The sequence below is a fragment of the Dendrobates tinctorius genome, unplaced genomic scaffold, assembly GCF_039654945.1.
Source record: "Dendrobates tinctorius isolate UK_male_01 unplaced genomic scaffold, ASM3965494v1 ptg000083l, whole genome shotgun sequence".
NCBI lineage: Eukaryota > Metazoa > Chordata > Amphibia > Anura > Dendrobatidae > Dendrobates > Dendrobates tinctorius.
In genome coordinates this window covers 17,710,230-17,733,147 of record NW_027361751.1, presented here as the reverse complement: position 1 = coordinate 17,733,147, position 22,918 = coordinate 17,710,230, and the positions used below count along the sequence as shown (strand labels likewise).

At 43.8% G+C, this 22,918-nt stretch overlaps 1 protein-coding gene across 2 annotated transcripts in view; it reads left to right on the top strand.

Annotated features, from left to right (window-relative positions):
- The window catches only part of MTX3 (metaxin 3), a 75,323-nt gene that overhangs the window by 28,045 nt on the left and 24,360 nt on the right, over nucleotides 1–22,918 (top strand). For both annotated transcript variants that reach the window (XM_073584175.1, XM_073584174.1), the window contains 2 exons: nucleotides 16,757–16,849; nucleotides 19,461–19,643. In XM_073584175.1, coding sequence (XP_073440276.1) covers nucleotides 16,757–16,849; nucleotides 19,461–19,643 — 276 coding nt within the window. The remainder of the gene's footprint in view (nucleotides 1–16,756; nucleotides 16,850–19,460; nucleotides 19,644–22,918) is intronic.

Genomic DNA, 22,918 nt, shown 5'->3' with positions numbered 1-22,918 from the left:
AAGCTCTGACATGCGCCCAAACAGTGTTTTACCCCCACATGTAGGGTATCAGCCTACTCAGGACAAATTGCAAAACAATTTTTGGGGTCCAATTTCTGTTACCCTTAGGAAAATAAAAAATTGGGGGCAAAAATATCATTTTTGTGGAAAAAAATGATTTTTTTATTTTCACGTCCGAGCGTTATAAACTACTGTGAAGCCCTTGGGGGTTCAAAGTGCTCACTACACATCTAGATAAGTTCCTTAGGGGGTCTCGTTTCCAAAATGGGGTCATTTGTGGGGGGTTTCCACTGTTTAGGTACATTAGGGGTTCTCCAAATGCAACATGACACCCGCAGAACATTCCCTCAGTCTGCATTCCAAAACGTCACTACTTCCCTTCCGAGCCCCGACGTGTGTCCATACAGTAGTTTTCTCCCACATATGGGGCATCAGCGTACTCAGGACAAATTGGACAACAACTTTTGGGGTTCAATTTCTCCTGTTACCCTTGGGAAAATAAAAAAATTGGGGACTAATTGATCATGTTTGTGGAAAAAATACGATTTTTTTATTTTCATGCCCGGGCATTATAAACTTCTGTGAAGCCCTTGGGGGTTCAAAGTGCTCACCTCACATCTAGATAAGTTCCTTAGGGGGTCTAGTTTTCAAAATGGGGTCATTTGTGGGGGGTTTCCACTGTTTAGGTACATTAGGGGCTCTCCAAAGGCAACATGACACCGGCAGACCATTCCATCAAAGTCTGCATTCCAAAACGTCACTACTTCCCTTCCGAGCCCCGACGTGTGCCCATACAGTAGTTTCCTCCCACATATGGGGTATCGGCATACTCAGGACAAATTGGACAACAACTTTTGGGGTCCAATTTCTCCTGGTACCCTTGGGAAAATAAAATAATGGTGACTAAAAGATCATGTTTGTGGAAAAAATACGAATTTTTTATTTTCACGCCCGGGCGTTATAAACTTCTGTGAAGCACTGGGGGGTTCAAAGTGCTCACCACACATCTAGATAAGTTTCTTGGGGGGTCTAGTTTACAAAATGGTGTCATTTGTGGGGGGTTTCCACTGTTTAGGTACATCAGGGGTTTTCCAATCGCGACGTGGTGTCCGATCTCAATTCCAGCCAAAAACGTCAAATGGCGCTGCTTCCCTTCCGAGCTCTGCCATGCGCCCAAATAGTGGTTTACCCCCACATGTGGGGTATCAGCGTACTCAGGACAAATTGCACAATAACTTTTAGGGTCCTGTTACCCTTGGGAAAATAAAAATTGGGGTGAAAAGATCATTTTTGTGGAAAAAATATGATTTTTTAATTGTACCGCTGTACGTTATAAACTTCTGTAAAGCCCTTGTGGGTTCAAAGTTCTCACCACATATCTAGATAAGTTCCTTGGGGGGTCTAGTTTCCAAAATGGGGTCACTTGTAGGGGGTTTCCACTGTTTAGGTACATCAGGGACTCTCCAAACGTGACATGGCGTCCGATCTGAATTCCAGACAATTTTGCATTGAAAAAGTCAAACGGCGCTCCTTCCATTCTGAGCTCTGCCATGCGCCGAAACAGTCGTTCCCCCCCCACATATCAGGTATCAGCGTACTCAGGACAAATTGCACAATAACTTTTGCAGTCCAATTTCTCCTGTTACCCTTGGTAAAATAAAAAAAAAATTGAACCTGAAGTCCTTTTTTTGTGAAAAAAAGTTAGATGTTCATTTTTTTTTTAAATATTCAAAAAAATTCCTGTGACGCACCTAAAGGGTTAATAAACTTCTTGAATGTGGTTTTGAGCACCTTATGCACTTAAGGGGTGCAGTTTTTAGAATGGTGTCACTTTTGGGTATTTTCTGTCATATAGACCCCTCAAAGTGGCTTCAAATGTGATGTGGTCCGTAAAAATAAAATGGTGTTGTAAAAATGAGAAATCGCTGGTCAACTTTTAACCCTTATAACTTCCTAACAAAAAAAAATTTTGGTTCCAAAATTGTGCTGATGTAAAGTAAACATGTGGGAAATGTTAGTTATCAAGTTTTTTGTGTGCCGTATCTCTGTGATTTAAGGGCATAAAAATTCAAAGTTGGAAAATTGCGAAATTTTCAAAATTTTCGCTAAATTTCTGTTTTTCTCACAAATAAACGCAAGTTATTTGAATGAAATATTACCACTAGCATGAAATACAATATGTCACGAGAAAACAATGTCAGAATCACCGGGATCCATGGAAGCGTTCCAGAGTTATGACCTCATAAAGGTACAGTGGTCAGAATTGTAAAAATTGGCCCGGTCATGAACGTGCAAACCACCCTTGGGGGTGAAGGGGTTAAAGAAAGAAAGGTAATTGTAGTGGTAATTTTTCATAAAGGGAACCTGTCACCTGCCCCAGCCCTCCAAAACTACCACCATGTCTTTATTACACGTATATCCACTTCCTGGCTAAGCGATGGTTAATTAAAATCCATTTCAAAACTGTGCTCTCGATATCCGAATTAGTGGGTGGCAGTCCCAGTAGGTCCCACTTAGCTTTCAATAATTCTTTCTTGCCTTTTGAGGAGCTATAATTTTTTTTTCCCGTTTTTGCTCTGATAGAATTGTATAAGGATTTGTTTATTAGTGGTATGATCTATAGTTATTATTACTACTACCATTTTGGGGTCCATACGACTTTCCAATATCTTTTTTAATTCCATTTTTTTGGCAGGTGGTGTGACCAGCGATTCTGCTGTTTTGGTGGATCTTTTTCTACCAAGCATGTTAATTCTGTTTACTTCCTATTTGATGTTTGTTCAGGGAAAGGGGGTAATATGAATTTTTATAGAATTTATTTTTACATCTTTATTGGTCTCCTTAAGGATTTGAACCTTCATCACGAGATTGCTTGGAAAATAGATTGCAATACTTCATAGCTCTTCAAATATTGCCGAGAGTGATTTCTTCAGTAGGCCTCCCCCCGTTAGCCGTGACAATGCCATTTGCACCCAGCAGTCATGTTGTGTTGGCGGTTGGGTGGAGCAGCGAGTGTTGGAGGGAACTATTCCCCCATTTCCAGTTTCTTAAATGCTTCTGTGAAAATTGAATGCGGTATGTAACTGCTGTGTTGTAGCTGTTATATCTGTATAAAATGAAGAATATTTTTCTTAATATTTGGCTGGACATTCTATCAGGGCTGTGGCGATTGCGTCGGTGTCCATTTTGGTGGAGTCTGAGTCGGTATGAAATGGACAAACTCTGACTCCTAAAATACAGTGCCTTGCGAAAGTATATGGCCCTCTGGAACTTTTCAACCTTTTCCCACATATCATGCTCCAAACATGAAGATATCAAATGTAAATTTTTGGTGAAGAATCAACAAGTGGGACACAATTGTAAAGTTGAATGATATTTATTTGTTATTTTAAAGTTTTGTTGAAATTCAAAAACTGGAAAGTTGGGGCATGCAATATTATTCATCCTCGGACCGGCGGCCATCTTTCCGGCGTCCATGCTCCCGGAGGCCACCGCAACATGGCGGCGGCCAGCAAGGGAACTGCGGGGGCCTCCGGGCTGCGAAGAAATGCCGGCGGAGCCGCGGCCCCTGCACCGGAGCACAGCCCGCTGCCACCACTGCACCGCAGAGCGCCGCCCGCTACCACCACCACAGCTGCCCCTGCCCCAGCACAGCTGCCCCTGCCTCAGCACAGCTGCCCCTGCCTCGGCACAGCTGCCCCTGCCTCGGCACAGCTGCCCCAGCACAACCAACTTGCCCCAGCACAGAGCCGCCACCGCACGAGCCTGGACCACTGAATGACCCCTGTGACTACTTCTCCACCTGTGCCGGATCCCCAGGTAAGCTGAATTCGGACTGTAAGACGGACCCCCATTTGACACATTATTTTTTTTTTTCCCTATTTTCCTACTGAAAATTGGGGTGCGTCTTATGGTCCGGTGCGTCTTATAGTCCGAAAAATACGGTATGTCTCTATCAGTTTTGTACATCAAGAGACTGAAATTCTTGCACATTCTTCCTTGGCACACAGCTCGAGCTCAGTGAGGTTTTTTTTTTTTTTTTTAAATTCGTTTATTAAACCATAAACAGATGTACAATACACATACTGGTATATAATGTTAAGCATAATACACACTATACATATGCTCATACGACATTGAAATGTAAAGCAAAATGTGCATACCAGTTGTATACAAAATAAAGCAAAGCATAATGTCAATTAAATCACAATGGTCTCATGTTATTATTCCAGTGATGAGATCTACCTAACTTTTAAACCGTACCTACATCTACAAGAACATAAACTATACCGCAGCCTACTTACACATAATTAGCTGTTTATTATGTGACCTCTCCGCTCTACAGAGTGAGGTGAGAGGAATGCCACCTCTCCCAAATCTTTTCGAATTTACCTGGGCATCCTCTGTTTTGATATAACGAGAGAGAGGGAGATGAACTTCCCTTCCACCGCAATGCCAGTACCTTTCGTGCCATAAATTGTCTCCCGTAGGAAAATCCCGCCATATTGACCCCATGTCTCCTCATCCCATACTCCAAATAGACAGACCAGTGGTTCAAGGGGAACAGGAATTTGTACCAGAGATGTCAATAGTGATGTCAGCTCCCTCCAATATTGTGCAACGATAGGACAACACCAGATCATATGAATAAAGTCTGCATCTATTGAGTGACATCTCAAACATTCCGATGATTGGTATCGGCCCATCTTAAAGAGTCGAGTTGGAGTCAAATATGATTGATTTATAATATATAATTGCATCATCCTGTTATTAACAGACTGAGATACCCAGATTGATGACTCCAGGATTTCTTCCCACTCCTCTCCCCTTGTATCTGGGATGAGCCTTTCCCATTTCTTCTTAACGGAATCTATGGTAGATTCTGTTCCTACAGACAGCATATATGTATATAGGGAGGAGATGAGACCTTGGGGGCCTTGTGATTTAAGGATCCCTATCAAGGGTAGAGACGAAATGGCATTATCTATTCCTATACATCTCATGTGCGATTGAAGAGCTGACCTAAGTTGTAAATAACGAAAGAACTGGGACCTCAGGACACTGCGATCAACCTGTAATTGTTCAAAAGACAGCAAAGTTCTATTATCATATAGGTCACCTATCGTAGAGACACTATACTGAGCCCCAAACTCGGCGGATGGATGTTCAAGTAACGCCGGAAGGTAGCCATTATTCCATAGGGGCATTTCAGCTACAATATCCTCAAATCCAACCACCCTTTTAATCTGTTTCCATACTGATCATGCCAGACGAAGCAGGGATAACAGTCGCGAGACATTTATTTTCCTCATTTCCAAAAAACCCAGTGGGCAACTAATTTGTGCGGCATGAAGTAGATGATCTTCAGAATTAGGGAGGCAACCGCCGGCCATCCACGTACTTATGACTTTGGCCTGCCCAGCCAGATAATACAGAGAGAAATCGGGTCACGCTGCCCCCCTCCCTTCTTTGTTCTATGCAGAGTGGATAGTTTAAGTTTAGGCCTGGTTTTCCCCCATATAAAAGATGTGATCTGGGAATTCAGATTAGCAAAAAAGGATCTGGGCACCACTACAGCACTATGTTGGAGAAAGTAGCTAAGCTTGGGGAGTAATATCATTTTAAGTAAATTAATACGTCCGGCTACAGACAGTGGAAGTTTACCCCAGATCGAGAATTTGGCTTTGACCATCTCCAGTAGTGGATGTATATTAAGTTGCAGATCAAATTTACTTCCTTGAGAAATGTGGACACCCAGATATTTAAAACTGGTTACAATGGGTAGTAAGGAAAGAGTCTCAAGTCGTGGCATTGAAGCATGGGAAAGGGGCATCAAAGCAGATTTCTCCCAGTTTATATATAGGCCAGAGTATTTGCCAAATTTATTTATAATAATGATCAATCTTGTCAGGGTTTCCCCCGCTTTGTCCATAAATATCACCATATTGTCAGCATATAGGCCTATGGTGTCTGTCTGACCTGCTATTTCTATACCAGCAATATTAGGGGAAGATCTTATACGAACTGCCAGTGCCTCAATTGCAAGAGTAAAAAGGGCCGGGGGACACCCCTGACGAGTTCCCCTATGTAATGAAAATGGCTCAGATATGGAATTATTTACGATGACCCGGGCCTTAGATTTCATGTATAAAATACTGACCCATTTTTGGAATCTCACCGAATCCATACCTCAGCAGACTTGCACGGAGAAAAGACCATTCAATAGAGTCAAAGGCCTTGGCCGCATCAAGCGATGCCAATGCCCATCATTGTCCGGCACCAGAGAGCTATATTGGACCACTGACTGGACTCGTCTAATATTGATGGATGTATTCTTACCAGGCATAAAACCTGTTTGGTCAGAGTGTATGAGATCTAATATGATTGAGTTCAACCTTTTGGCCAAAATTTTTGTAAAAATCTTATAATCCACATTTACTAATGATATGGGCTGATAAGATCCACAATCTAGAGGGTCCTTTCCCTCCTTTTTAAGAACTATTATATTAGCCTCATAGAAGGATTCTGGCATGCATCCCCCCTCCCAAATCCCATGAAACACCGTCAACAAAAGGGGTACCGGTATCTCCTGGTATTTCCTATACAATTCAACAGGAAATCCATCCGGTCCAGGAGCCTTCCCAGAGGCCATATCCTTTATGGCATCATCCACCTCCTCCAAAGTAAACTCGGCATCCATAAAGGCCCGTTGGGAAGGACTCAGTGTGGGAAACTCTATATCTGACAGATAATTAAGACACCCCGGGCCAACAACATCAGTCTTAGAATTGTACAATGAACTATAATAATCAGAAAAGCATTTCGTTATTTCCTCAGTTGAAGAAACCAAAGTACAATCCGAACTGCGAATCTGTAGAATTGTGTTGGTTGTATTATGCTGTCGCACTAAGTAAGCCAAAAATTTGCTAGCCTGATTCCCCATCTCAAAATAAGATTGTCGGGCAAAAAATAATTTACGCTTGGTTTTAGTGTCAATATATTGAGTATATAACCTTTGAGCAGTCAACCACTCCACCCTATTACTGTTAGTTTGATCAGATATGTAGGCTGTCTCCGAATCTTTCAGACGTCGCTCCATCTCGCCATCCTCCTCCGATGTCACCCGTTTAATGTAAGAGATCGTAGAGGATAAACAACCCCTTAGATAAGCTTTAAGAGCGTCCCAAAATAAATTAATATTTCGGGGTTCAGGGTGGGACGAGACGAAGCAACGTAACTGATCTATCGTTCTATCGGGTGATTTTATCAACTTCAGCCAAAAAGGGTTCAACTTCCATGTTCTCCTGCTGGTCGATGGCCCGTATTTAAGTTTAAGAATAACCGGACTATGGTCTGAAATCCCCCTACTGCCATGTTCAATATCATCCACCCATATCGCTAGGCTGCTGGATCCAAAAATGTAATCTATACGAGACAGAGAGCGTTTAGTGGAGGAATGGCAAGTATACTCCCTCGTCTCAGGATGGCCACCCGCTACTCGCCATGAATTGTGACAGCTGGGATGTAACTGGGGGGGGGGTCCCACTCTGTACTCCATCATCTAATCGCAATTTAGCGAGGCGATTATTCATGACCAGATTAAAATCTCCCATACAAATGACGTGTGCATCTGGGTAATTCAGGGCGAAACTCAATGCCTTCTGGATAATTGACATATTGGCCGGGGGGGGGGTTGTAGGTACATAGAATATAACCTATTTCTGAGAGTTGATCAGCGCATGTACAAACACAAACCGTCCCTCAGGATCTTTACGGGCCTCCCTGGTTTCCCACCGAACATCTTTATGTATTAAAATCTCCCATACAAATGACGTGTGCATCTGGGTAATTCAGGGCGAAACTCAATGCCTTCTGGATAATTGACATATTGGGCGGCGGGGGGGTTGTAGATATATAGAATATAACATATTTCTGAGAGTTGATCAGCGCATGTACAAACACAAACCGTCCCTCAGGATCTTTCCGGGCCTCCCTGGTTTCCCACCGAACATCTTTATGTATTAACAGTGAGACTCCCCTTGAATAGCTGGTGTGAAAAGCGTGTATAAACCATTGTACCCACGGCTTTTGCACCCACCAAACTGTATCCCTGGTCAGGTGCGTCTCCACCAAAGCCACAATGTGAGGGCGATACTGTCTAATTTGTGAGAACACCTTAATTTTCTTTCGGGGGCTTTTTATACCTCTTGCATTCCAGGTCATACATATCAATTCAGAACCCATTCCCGCCCATCTGGATATGTTGATAGTGGTGCCCGATCAGTATGCAGAGAGATCACCTAGATAACAAAATTGGTATTGGCTGTGGCATTTACCTAAGTATCTATAAAAAATAAAACCTTTGAAAAATAAAAGACAGAACAAGAACCTAGTAACATAGGAGCACAGTCTCATGGCCCCATCAAAAAATAAACAAGGGGATACCATCACTGAGCACAGTGTCCGGTATTGTTGGTAACTGGATACTCGCCGAGAGAACTCCAATTAGACCTTTTGACTGAAAGGATCCAGATTAACAGCTGCCACATTAGGATTCCTTTGCAGGGGATCCCCTATGGGACCGCAGCCATTCAGTCGCCTCCGCTGGATCCGTGAAAAACACGGAGGTACCTTCGTGAACAACCCGAAGTCGGGCCGGATATATCATGGAGTACGTAATGTTTCGTTCCCTGAGCCGTTTCTTGACTTCGATGAATTGTGCCCGCTGCTTCTGCAGTTCCATGGAAAAGTCCAGGAAGATGGAAATCACAGCACTGTTGAACTTGATGGGACTTTTTAGTCGTGCAAGATGCAGAATGGTGTCTCTGTCCTTACAATTGAGGAGGCGTGCCAGGAAAGGCTGAGGCGGAGCCCCCGGAGGCAGGGGTTTTGTACGGACCCTATGAGCTCTTTCAATAGCGAACACTGAAGAGAATTCATCTCCCAGGGAGGTCTTAAGCCAATCTTCCAGAAACTGCTCAGGATGCTGACCTTCCGAGAGCTCAGGCAGACCGATGATGCGAATTTTATTCCGGCGCATTCTGTTTTCCAAGTCATCCGCCTTCTGCTTCCAAGCATTCATGGAGCCCGCCACTTTCGGTAATTTGGCCTCCATAGGTATAATAGTATCTTCCACCTGGGATACCCTCGCCTCCACCTTCGTAATGCGTCCCTTCATGGCCTGCATATCTTGACGAAGTCTCCCCACCTTCGTGTAAACATCCTCAATTTTCTCGGTCAGAGATGTCCTGGTTAGGGAGAGAGCCTGCATCAATTGCTCAGACGCTTGTTTAAGGGTCAATTCCTCCTGTTCAGTCTCCTCCTCACCCCCAGAAGGACGATTTTTACGTTGAACTTGAGAGGAAGTATTTCTAAGGGGTCGTGCACCCTCATAGGGATCGGGTCTTGCATATTCTTTTAGTTTTTCTGCTGCTTCTGACCCTTTGAATCGGCTCATGATTAGCTGCGGTGTGATGCAGTAAGACAGCTGGAGGTATATACTTCAGATACTTCCCACCACAGATGGCGGACACAGCAGGGTTTTTAATAGATAGTTGTAGCTCAGGCCACAGAAAAGGAGGTCACATGAGATTGCGAGGACGGCGACTAGTATTATGCCTATATAGTTCCTTGTGGCCAGGGGAGGGAGAGGGGTCCCCACCGAGATAGCAGAAGTGGGGGGGAAGGTATTCAGAGCCCCCCCACAGTAATGGCACCAGCCGGTGCAGTGATAGCGTAGGGGGGAAGAGCACGCAGGGCCCAATCTTTCAGGGCACTCACCGCGTGTCCTCCTCTATCCTGTCAGCCGATTTCTTCACTGCCCGAGCAGCGGTGCAGCGGTATGAGCCGACGCGCAGCTCACAGTAGCAGAGCCGTGCGTCCAAGATGGCCGCCACCTCGTGGGGATCAGCCGCCCGCTCCTGTCCTCCCAGCCGCTCGCTCACAAAGCCACTCACCGTCCTCCTGCGGGGGTCCAGGGGGATCCCGTTGTCCAGGGGGGTCCAGGTAGCCCCGAATATATCGCTGAAAAAGGGTCCAGCGTCTAGGATTAGGCAGGATTATGAGGAGCTCTCCCATCCAGCGTCCTCTCTCTCTCTCACTACATAGCCACGCCCCCCCCCGAGCTCAGTGAGATTTGATGGAGATTGTTTGTGAACAGCTGTTTTCAGCTCTTTCCACAGATTCTCGAATGGATTCATTTCTGGACTTTGACTTGGCCATTCTAACACCTGGATACGTTTATTTGTGAACCATTCCATTGTAGATTTTGCTTTATGTTTGGGATCACTGTCTTGCTGGAAGACCAATGTCCGTCCCAGTCTCAGGTCTTTTGCAGACTCCCATCAGGTTTTCTTCAAGAATGGTCCTGTATTTGGCTCCATCCATCTTCCCATCAATTTTAACCATCTTCCCTGTCTCTGCTGAAGAGAAGCAGGCCCAAACCATGTTGCTGCCACCACCATGTTTGACAGTGGGGATGGTGTGTTCAGGGTGATGAGCTATGTTGCCTTTACGCCAAACATATCATTTGGCATTGTTGCCAAAAAGTTCGATTTTGGTTTCATCTGACCAGAGCACCTTCTTCCACATGTTTGGTGTGTCTCCCAGGTGGCTTGTTGCAATCTTTAAATGACACTTTTTATGGATATCTTTGAGAAATGGCTTTCATCTTGCCACTCTTCCATAAAGGCCAGATTTGTGCAGTGTACGACTGATTGGTGTCCTATGGACAGACTGCCCCACCTCAGCTGTAGATCTCTGCAGTTCATCCAGAGTGATCATGGGCCTCTTGGCTGCATCACTGATCAGTCTTCTCCTTGTTTGAGATGAAAGTTTAGAGGGACGGCCGGGTCTTGGTATATTTGCAGTGGTATGACACTCCTTCCATTTCAATATGATCGCTTGCATAGTGCTCCTTGGGATGCTTAAAGTTTTGGAAATCATTTTGTATCCAAATCCGGCTTTAAACGTCTCCACAATAGTATCACGGACCTGCCTGTTGTGTTCCTTGGTCTTCATGATGCTCTCTGTGCTTCAAACAGAACCCTGAGACTATCACAGAGCAGGTGCATTTATACGGAGACTTGATTACACACAGGTGGATTATATTTATCATTATTAGTCATTTAGGACAACATTGGATCATTCAGAGATCTACAATGAACTTTTGGAGTGAGTTTGGTGCACTGAAAGTAAAGGGGTCGAATAATATTGCACTCCCCACTTTTCAGTTTTTGACTTTCCACAAAAATTTAAAATAACCAATAAATTTCATTCAACTTCACAATTGTGTTCAATTTACATTTGGTATCTTTATGTTTGAAGCATGATATGTGGGAAAAGGTTGAAAAGTTCCAGGGGGCCAAATACTTTCGCAAGGCACTGTATATAATTAATTGGGCACAGTAGTATAATGTAGGATGTGTAGTAAATGTTTTCATAAGAATTTGGGAAAGTTATGAAATGTCTATAAATGTTTGTTCTATTCCTGATCTAAGAATCTCGGTTTTTAGTTGAGATGAATCTGTGCTGCACTTTATACACATGCTCAGTATAGACCAGTGTTGTGGGAGTCGGAGTTGGGAGTGAGGGAAATTGGAGTCAGAGGTTTAGCTTACCGATTCCACAGCCCTGCATTCTATCTTTTTGAAACACACAGTTTGAGAGCTGGACATACTGGCCATTCCCAGTGCTGAATAGGGCTGTGGAGTCGGTATAAAATGGACCGACTCCTAAAATATATAATAAATTGGGTACAGAAGTTCATTGCAGGATGCGCTGTAAATATTTTCAGAATAATTTAGGAAAGTGATGAAATGTCCTATAAATGTCTGTTCTGTTCCTGATCTAAGGATCTCTGTTAGCTGAGATGAATCTGTGCTGCCCTTTATGTACTGTATATGCTCAGTAGTGACCGGTGCTGTGGAGTCATAGATGAGATGAATCTGTGCTGCACTTTACGTACATGCGCAGTAGTGAGGCAGTGCTGTGGAGTCATAGATGAGATGAATCTGTGCTGCACTTTACGTACATGCACAGTAGTGAGGCAGTGCTGTGGAGTTGGGAGTCAGGGAAAGTGAGGAGTCAGGGAAAGTGAGGAGTCGGGGTTTGGCTTACCGACTCCATGGCCCTGGTGCTGAGGGCCTCAGGACTTGTCCTGGTGTGCCAGGTGCTCACTACGCCCTGACAGTGCCTATTGCTATCATTGAAATCCTAGTATAATGCGGGATGGACAAGTCTTCCAGAGCTGGAAACTCTCTATAGCTTTTCTGTAAACTGGTTCATTTCAAAAACTGATGTCATTCTTTGGAAGTCATTGAATAAGTGCCCTAATTCTGAGCTCAAACTCTGTCTTCTGGCTGGAGTTAATTGAGTGTGGCACAGTCATGAGACATCTGTAAGAAGCATTCTTCGAAATGCCAGTCAGCCACCTGACTTAAGTGGAAAGTTTGGTAATCCACAAAATGTTTAGTAATAATGTTTTTGTTCTCATGAATTTCCACTTGCACTGTTTGATGAATACTCGTGCAATAGGAATGTGGATGTGTTGGGATCAGACTAAAGTTACAGTGGAAAAAACATTGGTGCTTAAAAAAGGGTTGTCGGATCAAAGGTTATTAAATATGCCCTCCGTTTAATGAGTAGTGGACCCTGCTGAGTGTTGCAGAAGACATCCTATCTTCTCCCCTTATATTCTCCTAAATAAGAGCTATTCTGCAGTACCCAGCAGAGGCAGCAACACATTAATAAAGGTGTGCATTACAACGCCATTCATTCATACTGAAACAACCCCATCATTTCATGGCTTTTCTTGTTCATCTGGTAGCTTCTTGGTTATGTCTCCTTTTATTAGGCCATATATCATAACTAACTTTCATGTTATATTATAACATTAGCTTAAAAGCACATGTAAGGTTTTATGTCAGAAAGTATAAAAGAGAATTGTCGTTGGCTTAGGAGCTAGCTAAGATTCCAACTGTTAACCCCATAGAATCCTCGATCAATAGCGGTCAAGGGTTTCTGATAGGTTGCCATTGCAACCAGAAGCCTAACAATTGTGTGCCATATACATTGACCTGCCAGAGGTAGAGTCTAATAGGTTGCCTAGAGGTAGGTTATAAAAAAAAAACATTGCAGTGAAGAAACAAAATAATAAAACATACTTTTTTATGGTGAAAAAAATAAGAAAACTGGTATCGCCACTTTGTAATTATCACATTATTTACCCTGTATGATGAACACTGTAAAACGGAAATTAAAAGCATTGCTCAAATTGATGTTTTTGGTTTATCCCGACTCCCAAAGATATTATAAGTTGCCTTTACCCCTGAAAATGAAAACGACATCTTGTCATGCAAAATAAATAAACTCCAACACAGCTAAATAGATGAAAAAAATCAATAAATCTTTTTGAAATAAGTGTTTTGTTTTTTTTCATGGAAATGTCATAAAACATGCAAAATTTGGTACTTTTGTAATCCTAATGACACGCAGAATAAATATAGCATGTTATTAATGTTCCACAGTGAATGGCATAATTGGCGAAGCAATAGCATAGTTTCTGTTTTTCCCAATCAAGGGTTAATAGAAGTTGTTCAGGAAGTCTTGTTCTTCTGGCTTTCAGAATAACCCTGTCCTTTACGGGTTAAATAAAAAGAACCATTTCATTAACGTGTTGAAGTCTCCGCAGTATGGATTGTCATAGTGTGGGTATATATTTCACACGTGTAAGATCATCTCCAGGAGAAGTTTCAGTCCATTACTTTTTATTAGTGACTTGTCATTCCCACCTCTCCAGTGACCCCTGAGTATATATCGCTCATCTCTGAGTCCCATATGGGGGAGAAAGGTATCGGTTCAAAGATCTGGCTCTGGAATGCTTATATCTTGTTACTAGGGACTGGCACACATTTCATAACTAGTCAGAAAAAATCACTCAGATTCCTAAGCTAGAACAGCAGGCCGCAGTAGCTTTTTGTAGAGAAGCCCGCATCTCCGGTGGTCGACCACGTCTTATCCCATTGAAATTACAAAGCTTAACACCGTTTCCTATTCTGCTGGAGAGAAATGGCAGACTCTGACAAATGAAATAGAAGCCGTTGTGGTTACCTCCTTATGCCTCTTAATGAATCAGGCGCCTCATAATCCACCTTACCACCATGTGAAATACAAGAATCGGGACCCTAATGTTCATGTTTTGACATGTTTATGTATCGCTGGTGAAATAAGTATTGAACGCGTCACCAATTTTCTTTGTAAATATATTTCGAAAGGTGCTATTGACATGAAATTCTCAACAGATGTCGGTAACAGCTCATCCAATCCACACTGGCAAAAACACCATAGATGTCCATAAATTACATTAAGTGTAAGATTTCAAACAGAGGACTGAAAAGAATTATCAGAAGAGATGTTCAAGGGCCAACTCTGGAGAGCTACAGAGACTTGCAATCAGCAGGTACAATTGTTTTAAAGAAAACTATAAGTAATGCACTCAACCTCCATGACCGGTGTGCACACTCAACACACAAGACTCCATTGCGGAACAAAAAGCATGTTTACAGTTTACTCAACAACATTTAGACAAGCCTGTGAAATACTGGGAGAATATAGTCTGGTCAGATGAAACCAAAATTGAACTTATTGGATACCACAATGCACACTACTTTAGGACATCATACCAACTGGGAAGAATGGAGGTGGGAACATTATGGTGTGAGGTTGTTTTCAGCATACTGCACTGGCAAACTTCATGTGACTGAAGGAAGGATGTATGGAGAAATATACTGAGACATTCTTGATAAAAATCTACTGCCATCTACCAGGATGATGAACATGAAACAAGGGTGGACATTTCAGCAAGACAACGAACAAAACAGCCAAGGAAACTCTCAGTTGGTTTTACAAAAAGAAAAATAAAGATGCTAGAATGGCCCAGCCCATCACCTGACCCAAATCCAATAGAAAATGTATTGAAGGAACTAAAGCTAAGAGTTCATAGAAAGAGCCCACACAGCCTTCAGGATTTGATGAGTGTTTGTGTGGAAGAATGAGCCAAAATCACACCTGAGCAATGCCTGCGACTAATTTCACCATACAGGAGGCATCTAAAAGCTGCCACCACCAACAAAGACTTTTGTACAAAGTATTAAATACATTTTAGTAAGGCCTTCTACACAAGAACGTTTTTTTGTGTCTGTATGCGGTCTATTTTTTAAGGGTCACAAATGCGGACACACACCCATTGTATTCAATTGTATTCAATGGTGCGCGCTTGGCCGACATGTTAGGTTTTTTTTTTCACAGCACGGATGAAATGCATACTGCACAGGTGAATTTTCTCATGGTGCTTGCTGTGATCTCATTAAGGTCACCGCAGTTCATCTGGCCTCTCGCAGTGAAGTGTGGAGACGCAACTTCAATGACCGAAGGTGACCTCTATGATGTCAATAAAGCTACACTTGCAGCACCTCATTTTCCAATGGTTTTCAGAGTGGACAGTCGCATCATGCCTGCATTTAGGCTGTAAACCACATATCACGTGGGATAGTATGGCTTATCTGCACTTCGGACAGGTGAGGGATATGGTTGTTTAGTATTTTCTTTTTTACAGGGGACAAGGGCTTCAATATGTTTTTTATCCTTAAATAAATGTGTAAAACACGTTGGTTTTTATTTCAAATAAAGGATTTTAATCTTGCTGTGTTTATTTCAATACTTACTATGGGGTTAGTAATGGGAGCATCTTATAGACGCCTCTGCATTATTAACCCTTGGACTTGATGTCACCTGACAATACAAAGATGACATCAACCCCACAAATATTGCCACACTTGCCACCTCCACAGGGCAAGTTGGGAGAGCGAGGCTAAGCCCCAGAATTGGTGCATCTAATGGATGCGCCATTTCTAGGGTGGCAGAGGGCTGATGTTGGTAGCCTGGTGGGGCAATGTCTCTGACACCTTCCCGGACTATGAATATCAACTCACAGCTGTCTGTTTAACCTTTGCTGATTTGAATTTGTAGGGGGACCGTACGCAGTTTTTTTTCTGGGATCCCCTGTAAATTCACCAGTAAAAGCTAAGCAAACAGCTATGAGCTGTTTATTAATTTTCTGGGAACCTTATGGGGTATTGTCCCTTGTCCCAGAATATTTACATCAGCCCCCAGCCATGAGCTTTCCCTCTGTTGGTTGTGAAAACTGTGCGGCAGCCCACACTGTTTTTTTTTTAAATTCTATATTTTACACAGAATGACACAGCTGCTGCTGAGTACAACTCCCATCATTGTCTAAGGGTTGCGCTGGGATCAGCGTGACCAGGAGACAATGATGAGAGATGCCTTCAGCAGCTGGCTTCTGGGATCAGGCTTTTCGTTTCAGACCAGAAAACCCTTTAGATTTTGTTAACAAATGCTCAGAATTTTGTAAGATAATAAAAGAAGGAATTGATATTCCCAACTATTACGCTTTGACATTTCTAGAAGCCCATTGCTTTTCTTTGTACTTTCCACTCTGTCTGGACAAATAGTGACTAACATGTCAATGCTGCAGCCAATGATTGCCATACAGATGGTGCAGGAATTACAAAGACTGGCAGGTGATCAGTTTCGGAATGTTAGTGATGTAGAGGAACAGTAAAGTGAATATACTGTTCTTATGATTTTTCACTGTTTTTGAAGTAATAGGAGCAGCATAACTGTTATAAAAATGCAGCAAAGTGTTATCACTGATGATGTTTACTTGTGTTATTTCCAGAAATATAATGCTGATTATGTGTTGTCAGCAAGAGAGGGATCCGACACCCTGGCATACATCGCCCTACTTGAGGAAAAGCTGCTACCAGCAATAGTACGTATTTAGACAATGCTGTACAAATCTTTTAACCCTATGAATTATACTGAAAGAGAGGAGGGTATGTAGAGGACCAAGGGGAGAGTAGGATTATCCGGGCCCCTTGCTCCTGTGAAATAAATGTTATTTACTACAATATATTAGTACAAATTTTGTACTGGGAGAGCACTGCTACTCATGTAGTATCAGAAAAGTCTCAAAAGCATCCTATAATAATAAGGCTGTCATTGTTTAAAATGTGGTAAAGAAATGCTTCTCTCGATGTTGAGCAACTTTTTTGGTTGTATTCGCTGTAGTGGAACCTGTTAAGATCCTTGTGGCGTATTGAATAGATGTGAGCAAATTTGGCAATATATACAAGGCACTCTGAAATACGGCTCTGCAGAGCCCCATTGTGAATGGAGTGGAAGTTGTAGAGTCCTGTTCTTGGAGTAACATGGGTTTGACTGCTATGTATAGGGAATAACACTATTTTGGGAATAAGGCTGGTTTCACACTTGCGTTTTTTTTGCGCATAAATGCGCATGCGTTTTTTTCCCCTATACTTAAAAGGCTAGTTTCACATTAGCATTTACGGTCGCAGCGTCGGGCTGCGCACGGCCGCAGCTAAGCCCCGCCCCTGTCACGCCTCCGCAGGTAGCTCCGCCTACGGACGCATGACGCTGCATGCCTCCTGTGTTCCCTATCTTTAGCACTGGGGACGCAGGCCGTGGGCAGGTATGCGTTTGGCGGTGCATGCGTCCTTTTGACGCTGCGCCGAGCGCACCAAATTGCGACCTGTTGCGTTTGGTGCTGGTCAGCGCAGCCTCAAAAGGACGCATGCGCCGCCAAATGCGTCCCCTATCTTTAGCACTGGGGACGCAGGACGCATGCAGCATAATGCGTCCGTAGGCGGAGCTACCGGCGGAGGCGCGGCAGGGGGCGGGGCTTAGCGGCGGCCGTGCGCAGCCCGACGCTGTGGCCGTAAACGCTAATGTGAAACTAGCCTAACATGGGTGTGCATAGTCATGCGTTTTTTTGTAGTGTGCACCCGGGCGCACAAAATGCATCCTGTTGCATCTTTTGTACGCCCGACCTGTCTCAAAAAAAACGCATGCGCACGCAATGCACACGAAATTCACCCAAAAACACATTATAGTCTATGGGTGCGCTGACGTGCGCATGGTCATGGTCAGACACACTCAATAAAGGAGTGGTCCTGCAGGTGTGGACCACAGACCACAACTCAGTACCAATACTTTCTTGGTCACTTTTGAATGTTGGTTGTGCTTTCACACTCGTGGTAGCATGAGACGGACTCTACAACCCACACAAGTGGCTCAGGTAGTGCAGCTCATCCAGGATGGCACATCAATGCGAGCTGTGGCAAGAAAGTTTGCTTTGTCTGTCAGCGTAGTGTCCAGAGGCTGGAGGCGCTACCAGGAGATGTGGAGGGGGCTGTAGGAGGGCAACAACCCAGCAGCAGGACTGCTACCTCGGCCTTTGTGCAAGGAGGAGCACTGCCAGAGCCCTGCAAAATGACATCCAGCAGGCCACAAATGTGCATGTGTCTGCACAAACGGTTAGGAACCGACTCCTTTACGATGGTCTGAGTGCCCGACGTCCACAGATGGGGGTTGTGCTCACAGCTCTACACCATGCAGGACACTTGGCATTTGCCACAGAACACCAGGATTGGCAAATTCGTCACACTGAGCACATGTGACAGGCGTCACAGAGTCTGGTGACGCCGTGGAGAGCGATCTGCCTGCAACATCCTTCAGCATGACCGGTTTGGCAGTAAGTAATGGTGTCGGGTGGCATTTCTTTGGAGGGCCGTACAGCCCTCCATGTGCTCGCCAGGGGTAGCCTGACTGCCCTTAGGTACCGAGATGAGATCCTCAGACCCCTTGTGAGACCATATGCTGGTGTGGTTGGCCCTGGCTTCCTCCTAATACAGGACAATGCCAGACCTCATGTGGCTGGAGTTTGTCAGCAGTTCCTGCAAGATGAAGGCATTGAAGCTATGGACTGGCCTACCCATTCCCCAGACCTGAATCCGATTGAGCACATCTGGGACATCATGTCTTGTACCATCCACCAACATCACGTTGCACCACAGACTGTTTAGGAGTTGGCGGATGCTTTAGTCCAGGTCTGGGAGGAGATCCCTCAGGAGACCATCCGCCGCCTCATCAGGAGCATGCCCAGGCGTTGTAGGGAGGTCATACAGGCACGTGGAGGCCACACACAATACTGAGCATCATTTTGACTTGTTTTAAGGACATTACATTCCACTTTCCACATTACATTTCACTTTAATTTTGTGTGTGACTCCAAATCCAGGCCTCCATTGGTTAATAAATTTGATTTCCATTGATGATTTTTGTGATTTTTGTTGTCAGCACATTCAACTTTGTACAGAGCAAAGTATCCAATGAGAATATTTCATTCATTCAGATCTAGGATGTGTTATTTGAGTGTTCCCTTTATTTTTTTCAGCAGTGTAAATTGCCTCTACAGAAGGGTCACATACTGTAGTGTCCAGGCAATATTTTCACTTTGACCTCACAAAAGGATATTCCAGCAGTTCCTGTATTTTTACCAATCTTTTCTGCTGTTGTCCCAGCTGCATACGTTTTGGGTTGATTCTGACAATTACTCCAGTGTGACGAGGCCCTGGTACTCTTCACGGACTCCTTTCCCTTTAAGATTTTACTTACCCGGAAAGATGTCAAGAGAAGCTCTGAATAGAATTATGGTGACCAAGGGACAACCACCGCTATACAGCATGAATGAAGTGGAAGCTCAGGTAATTACAGAATGCAGACTGTTAGGATTTTATTACATTTATTTTGTGTCCTAAAAGGTCTCTGTTCTTTCCAGTCGCTAGAATTAAAGGTGTTATGTTGTCTGCTGGGTGCTTTTCATGCTCCAGTACTTTTTTTGTTCTACTATCCTCAAAATAAGTGGCAGTATATTGCTTGTACTCAAAGGAGCAAAGACACCAAAAAACGCATTAAAAATGCATGTAAAAAAATTGCAATAAAAAAACTAATTTGCCAAGTAACATATTTGAAAAATTCTGTAAAATATAAGCTCATCGTGGGAACATAGTCATAGGGTATGTGCACACGTTGCAGATTAGTCTGCGGAATTTTCTGCTTGATGCGGATTACTTGCTGATTTTAATGCGTTTTTGCTGTGCGGATTCGGTTTGTGAACTTGCTGAGAAAGAGAGAGTGTTGAGGCAATTCCGCACGTCCAAAAACGCTGCGGAAACGCATCAAACTCTGCAACGTGTGCACTTACCCTTAAAGTATAACTGTGGTCACAAACAAACAAACCAAGAGAAAAACATTACGTGCTTTTTTTTCTAGAAGTGGCATTACTCTTACCCAAGTATTAACAGGACGCCTTTATATACACTAGGTGCAGAATTTTTAGGCAAGTTGTATTTGAGAGGATTCTTTTTGTTATTGAATAACAACTATGTTCTCAATCAACCCAAGAGACTCATAAATATCAAAGCTTAATATTTTTGGAAGTTGGAATGGGTTTCTTTCTTAGATTTGGCTATCTTAGGAGGATATCTGTTTGTGCAGGTAACTATTACAGTGCAGAATTATTAGGCAACTTAATAAAAACCAAATAGATACCCATCTCACTTGTTTATTTTCACCAGGTAAACCAATAGAGCAACACAAAATTTAGAAATAAACATTTCTGACATTCAAAAACAAAACAAAAAAAAATCAGTGACCAATATAGCCACCTTTCTTTACAATGACACTCAAAAGCCTTCCATCCATAGATTCAGTCAGTTGCTTGATCTGTTAGCAATCAACATTGCCTCCGCAGCCACCACAACCTCCCAGACACTGTTCCGAGAGGTGTACTGTTTTCACTGCCTGTAGATCTCACATTTTATGAGGAACCACAGGTTCTCTATGGGGTTCAGATCAGGTGAACAAGGGGGCCATGTCATTATTTTTTCTTCTTTTAGACCTTTACTGGTCAGCCACGCTGTGGAGTATTTGGATGCATGTGATGGAGCATTGTCCTGCATGAAAATCATGTTTTTCTTGAACGATACCGACTTCTTCCTGTACCACTGCTTGAAGAAGGTGTCTTCCAGAAACTGGCAGTAGGTCTGGGAGTTGAGCTTCTCTCTATCCTCAACCCGAAAAGGTCCCACAAGTTCATCTTTGATGATACCAGCCCATACCAGTACCCCACCTCCATCTTGCTGGCGTCTGAGTCGGAGTGAAGCTCTCTGCCCTTTACTGATCCAGCCTAGGCCCATCCATCTGGCCAATCAAGAGTCGCTCTCATTTCATCAGTCCATAAAACCTTAGAAAAATCAGTCTTAAGATATTTCTTGGCCCAGTCTTGACGTTTTATCTTATGTTTCTTGTTGAAAGGTGGTTGTTTTTCAGCCTTCCTTACCTTGGCCATGTCCCTGAGTATGGCACACCTTGAGCTTTTTGATACACCAGTAACGCTGCAGCTCTGAAATATGGTAAAACTGGTGGCAAATGGCATCTTGGCAGCTTCACGCTTGATTTTCCTCAATTCATGGACAGTTATTTTGAGCCTTTTTTTATCAACACGCTTTTTGCGACCCTGTTGGTTATTTACCATGAAACGCTTGATTGTTAGGTGAACACGCTTCAAAATTTTGGCAATTTCAAGACTGCTGCATCCCTCTGCAATACATCTCCCAATTTTTGACTTTTCAGAGTCCGTCAAATCTCTCTTCTGACCCATTTTGCCAAAGGAAAAGAAGTTGCCTAATAATTAAGCACACCTTACATAGGGTTTTGATGTCATTAGGCCACACCCCTCCTCATTACAGAGATGCAAATCACCTGATTTACATAATTGGCAGTTGGCTTTCAAGCCTATACAGCTTGGAGTAGGACAACATGTATAAAAAGGATGATGTGATTAAAATACTCATTTGCCTAATAATTCTGCACCCAGTGTAATGTGTGTAACAACTCTGCTGGCATCGCTGCATGGCCTCCCATTCCCCACTCACCAACTTGCTCACTGCTCCAGGCCATGCTGTGAATTCTGTTTAAGGCCAGCTCCTTGCCTTGTCTCCTGTCTGCTGTGTTCATGTTTCCTGACTGTGTGTAGGGGGCGGTGCCTGAACTCTGCTTCTTATGGAGTCAGGGTGCACCTGGAAAAGGTGTCCCTGACCAATTACCTAGAGCCCTCTACTATTTAGGGCTGCCCCACCCATTGGAATCTTGCCTGAGCAATGTCTAAACTCAGTATCTTGCTACTGAGCCTGCCAGGTCCTCTCCTGTGTATCTCCTCCTCTGGAGGTTTTCCCCTTGCCTTGATTGGTACTCTGTCTGCCCTCCAGGAGGCAGAATATCCTGGTCTCTGTGCCTTGTCCTTACTCTGTCTCTGTACTTAGCCTAGTACTTCTCTGTCTGCCCTCCAGGAGGCAGAATATCCTGGTCCCGGTTCCATTACTCCTTGTCTTGTCTTGGTCCAGCCTTGCTTTGTATCTGACTTCTTGGTCCTATACCTTGTCTCACACCTATGCCTTGTCTGAGCTCTGTCCTACCTTTGTCTATCAGTCTCCTTGACTGTGGTTGCTTTCCCTGCTGTGTCTTTCCTGGTGTCCTCCCTGTCTGCTTGTGCTCCGTACTCTAGCGGTTCTGCTCTGTTCTCCGCTTCTGCTGCTGCAGAACCTCTTGCTACAGCTTCTCTCCACAGACCTTGTGGTTCAGCTTTGCTCTGCTTCTGCTGCTGCAGAACCTCTTGCTGCAGCATCTCTCCACAGACCTTGTCGTTCAGCTTTTCTCTGCTCCTGCTGCTGCAGAACCTCTTGCTGCAGCTTCTCTCCACAGACTTTGTGGTTCAGCTTTGCTCCGCTCCTGCTGCAGCTCCTGTGGCTCTGCTTGCTCCGCACTCCTGCTGCAGCTCCTGTGGCTCTGCTTGCTCCGCACTCCTGCGGCTCCGCCTACTTCGCATTCCTGCCTATATCCAAACCGCACCTCCTGTGTGAACAGGTCCAAACCTGTTCCTTCATATTCCACTCTTCCTGCCTGTATCCGTGCCTACATC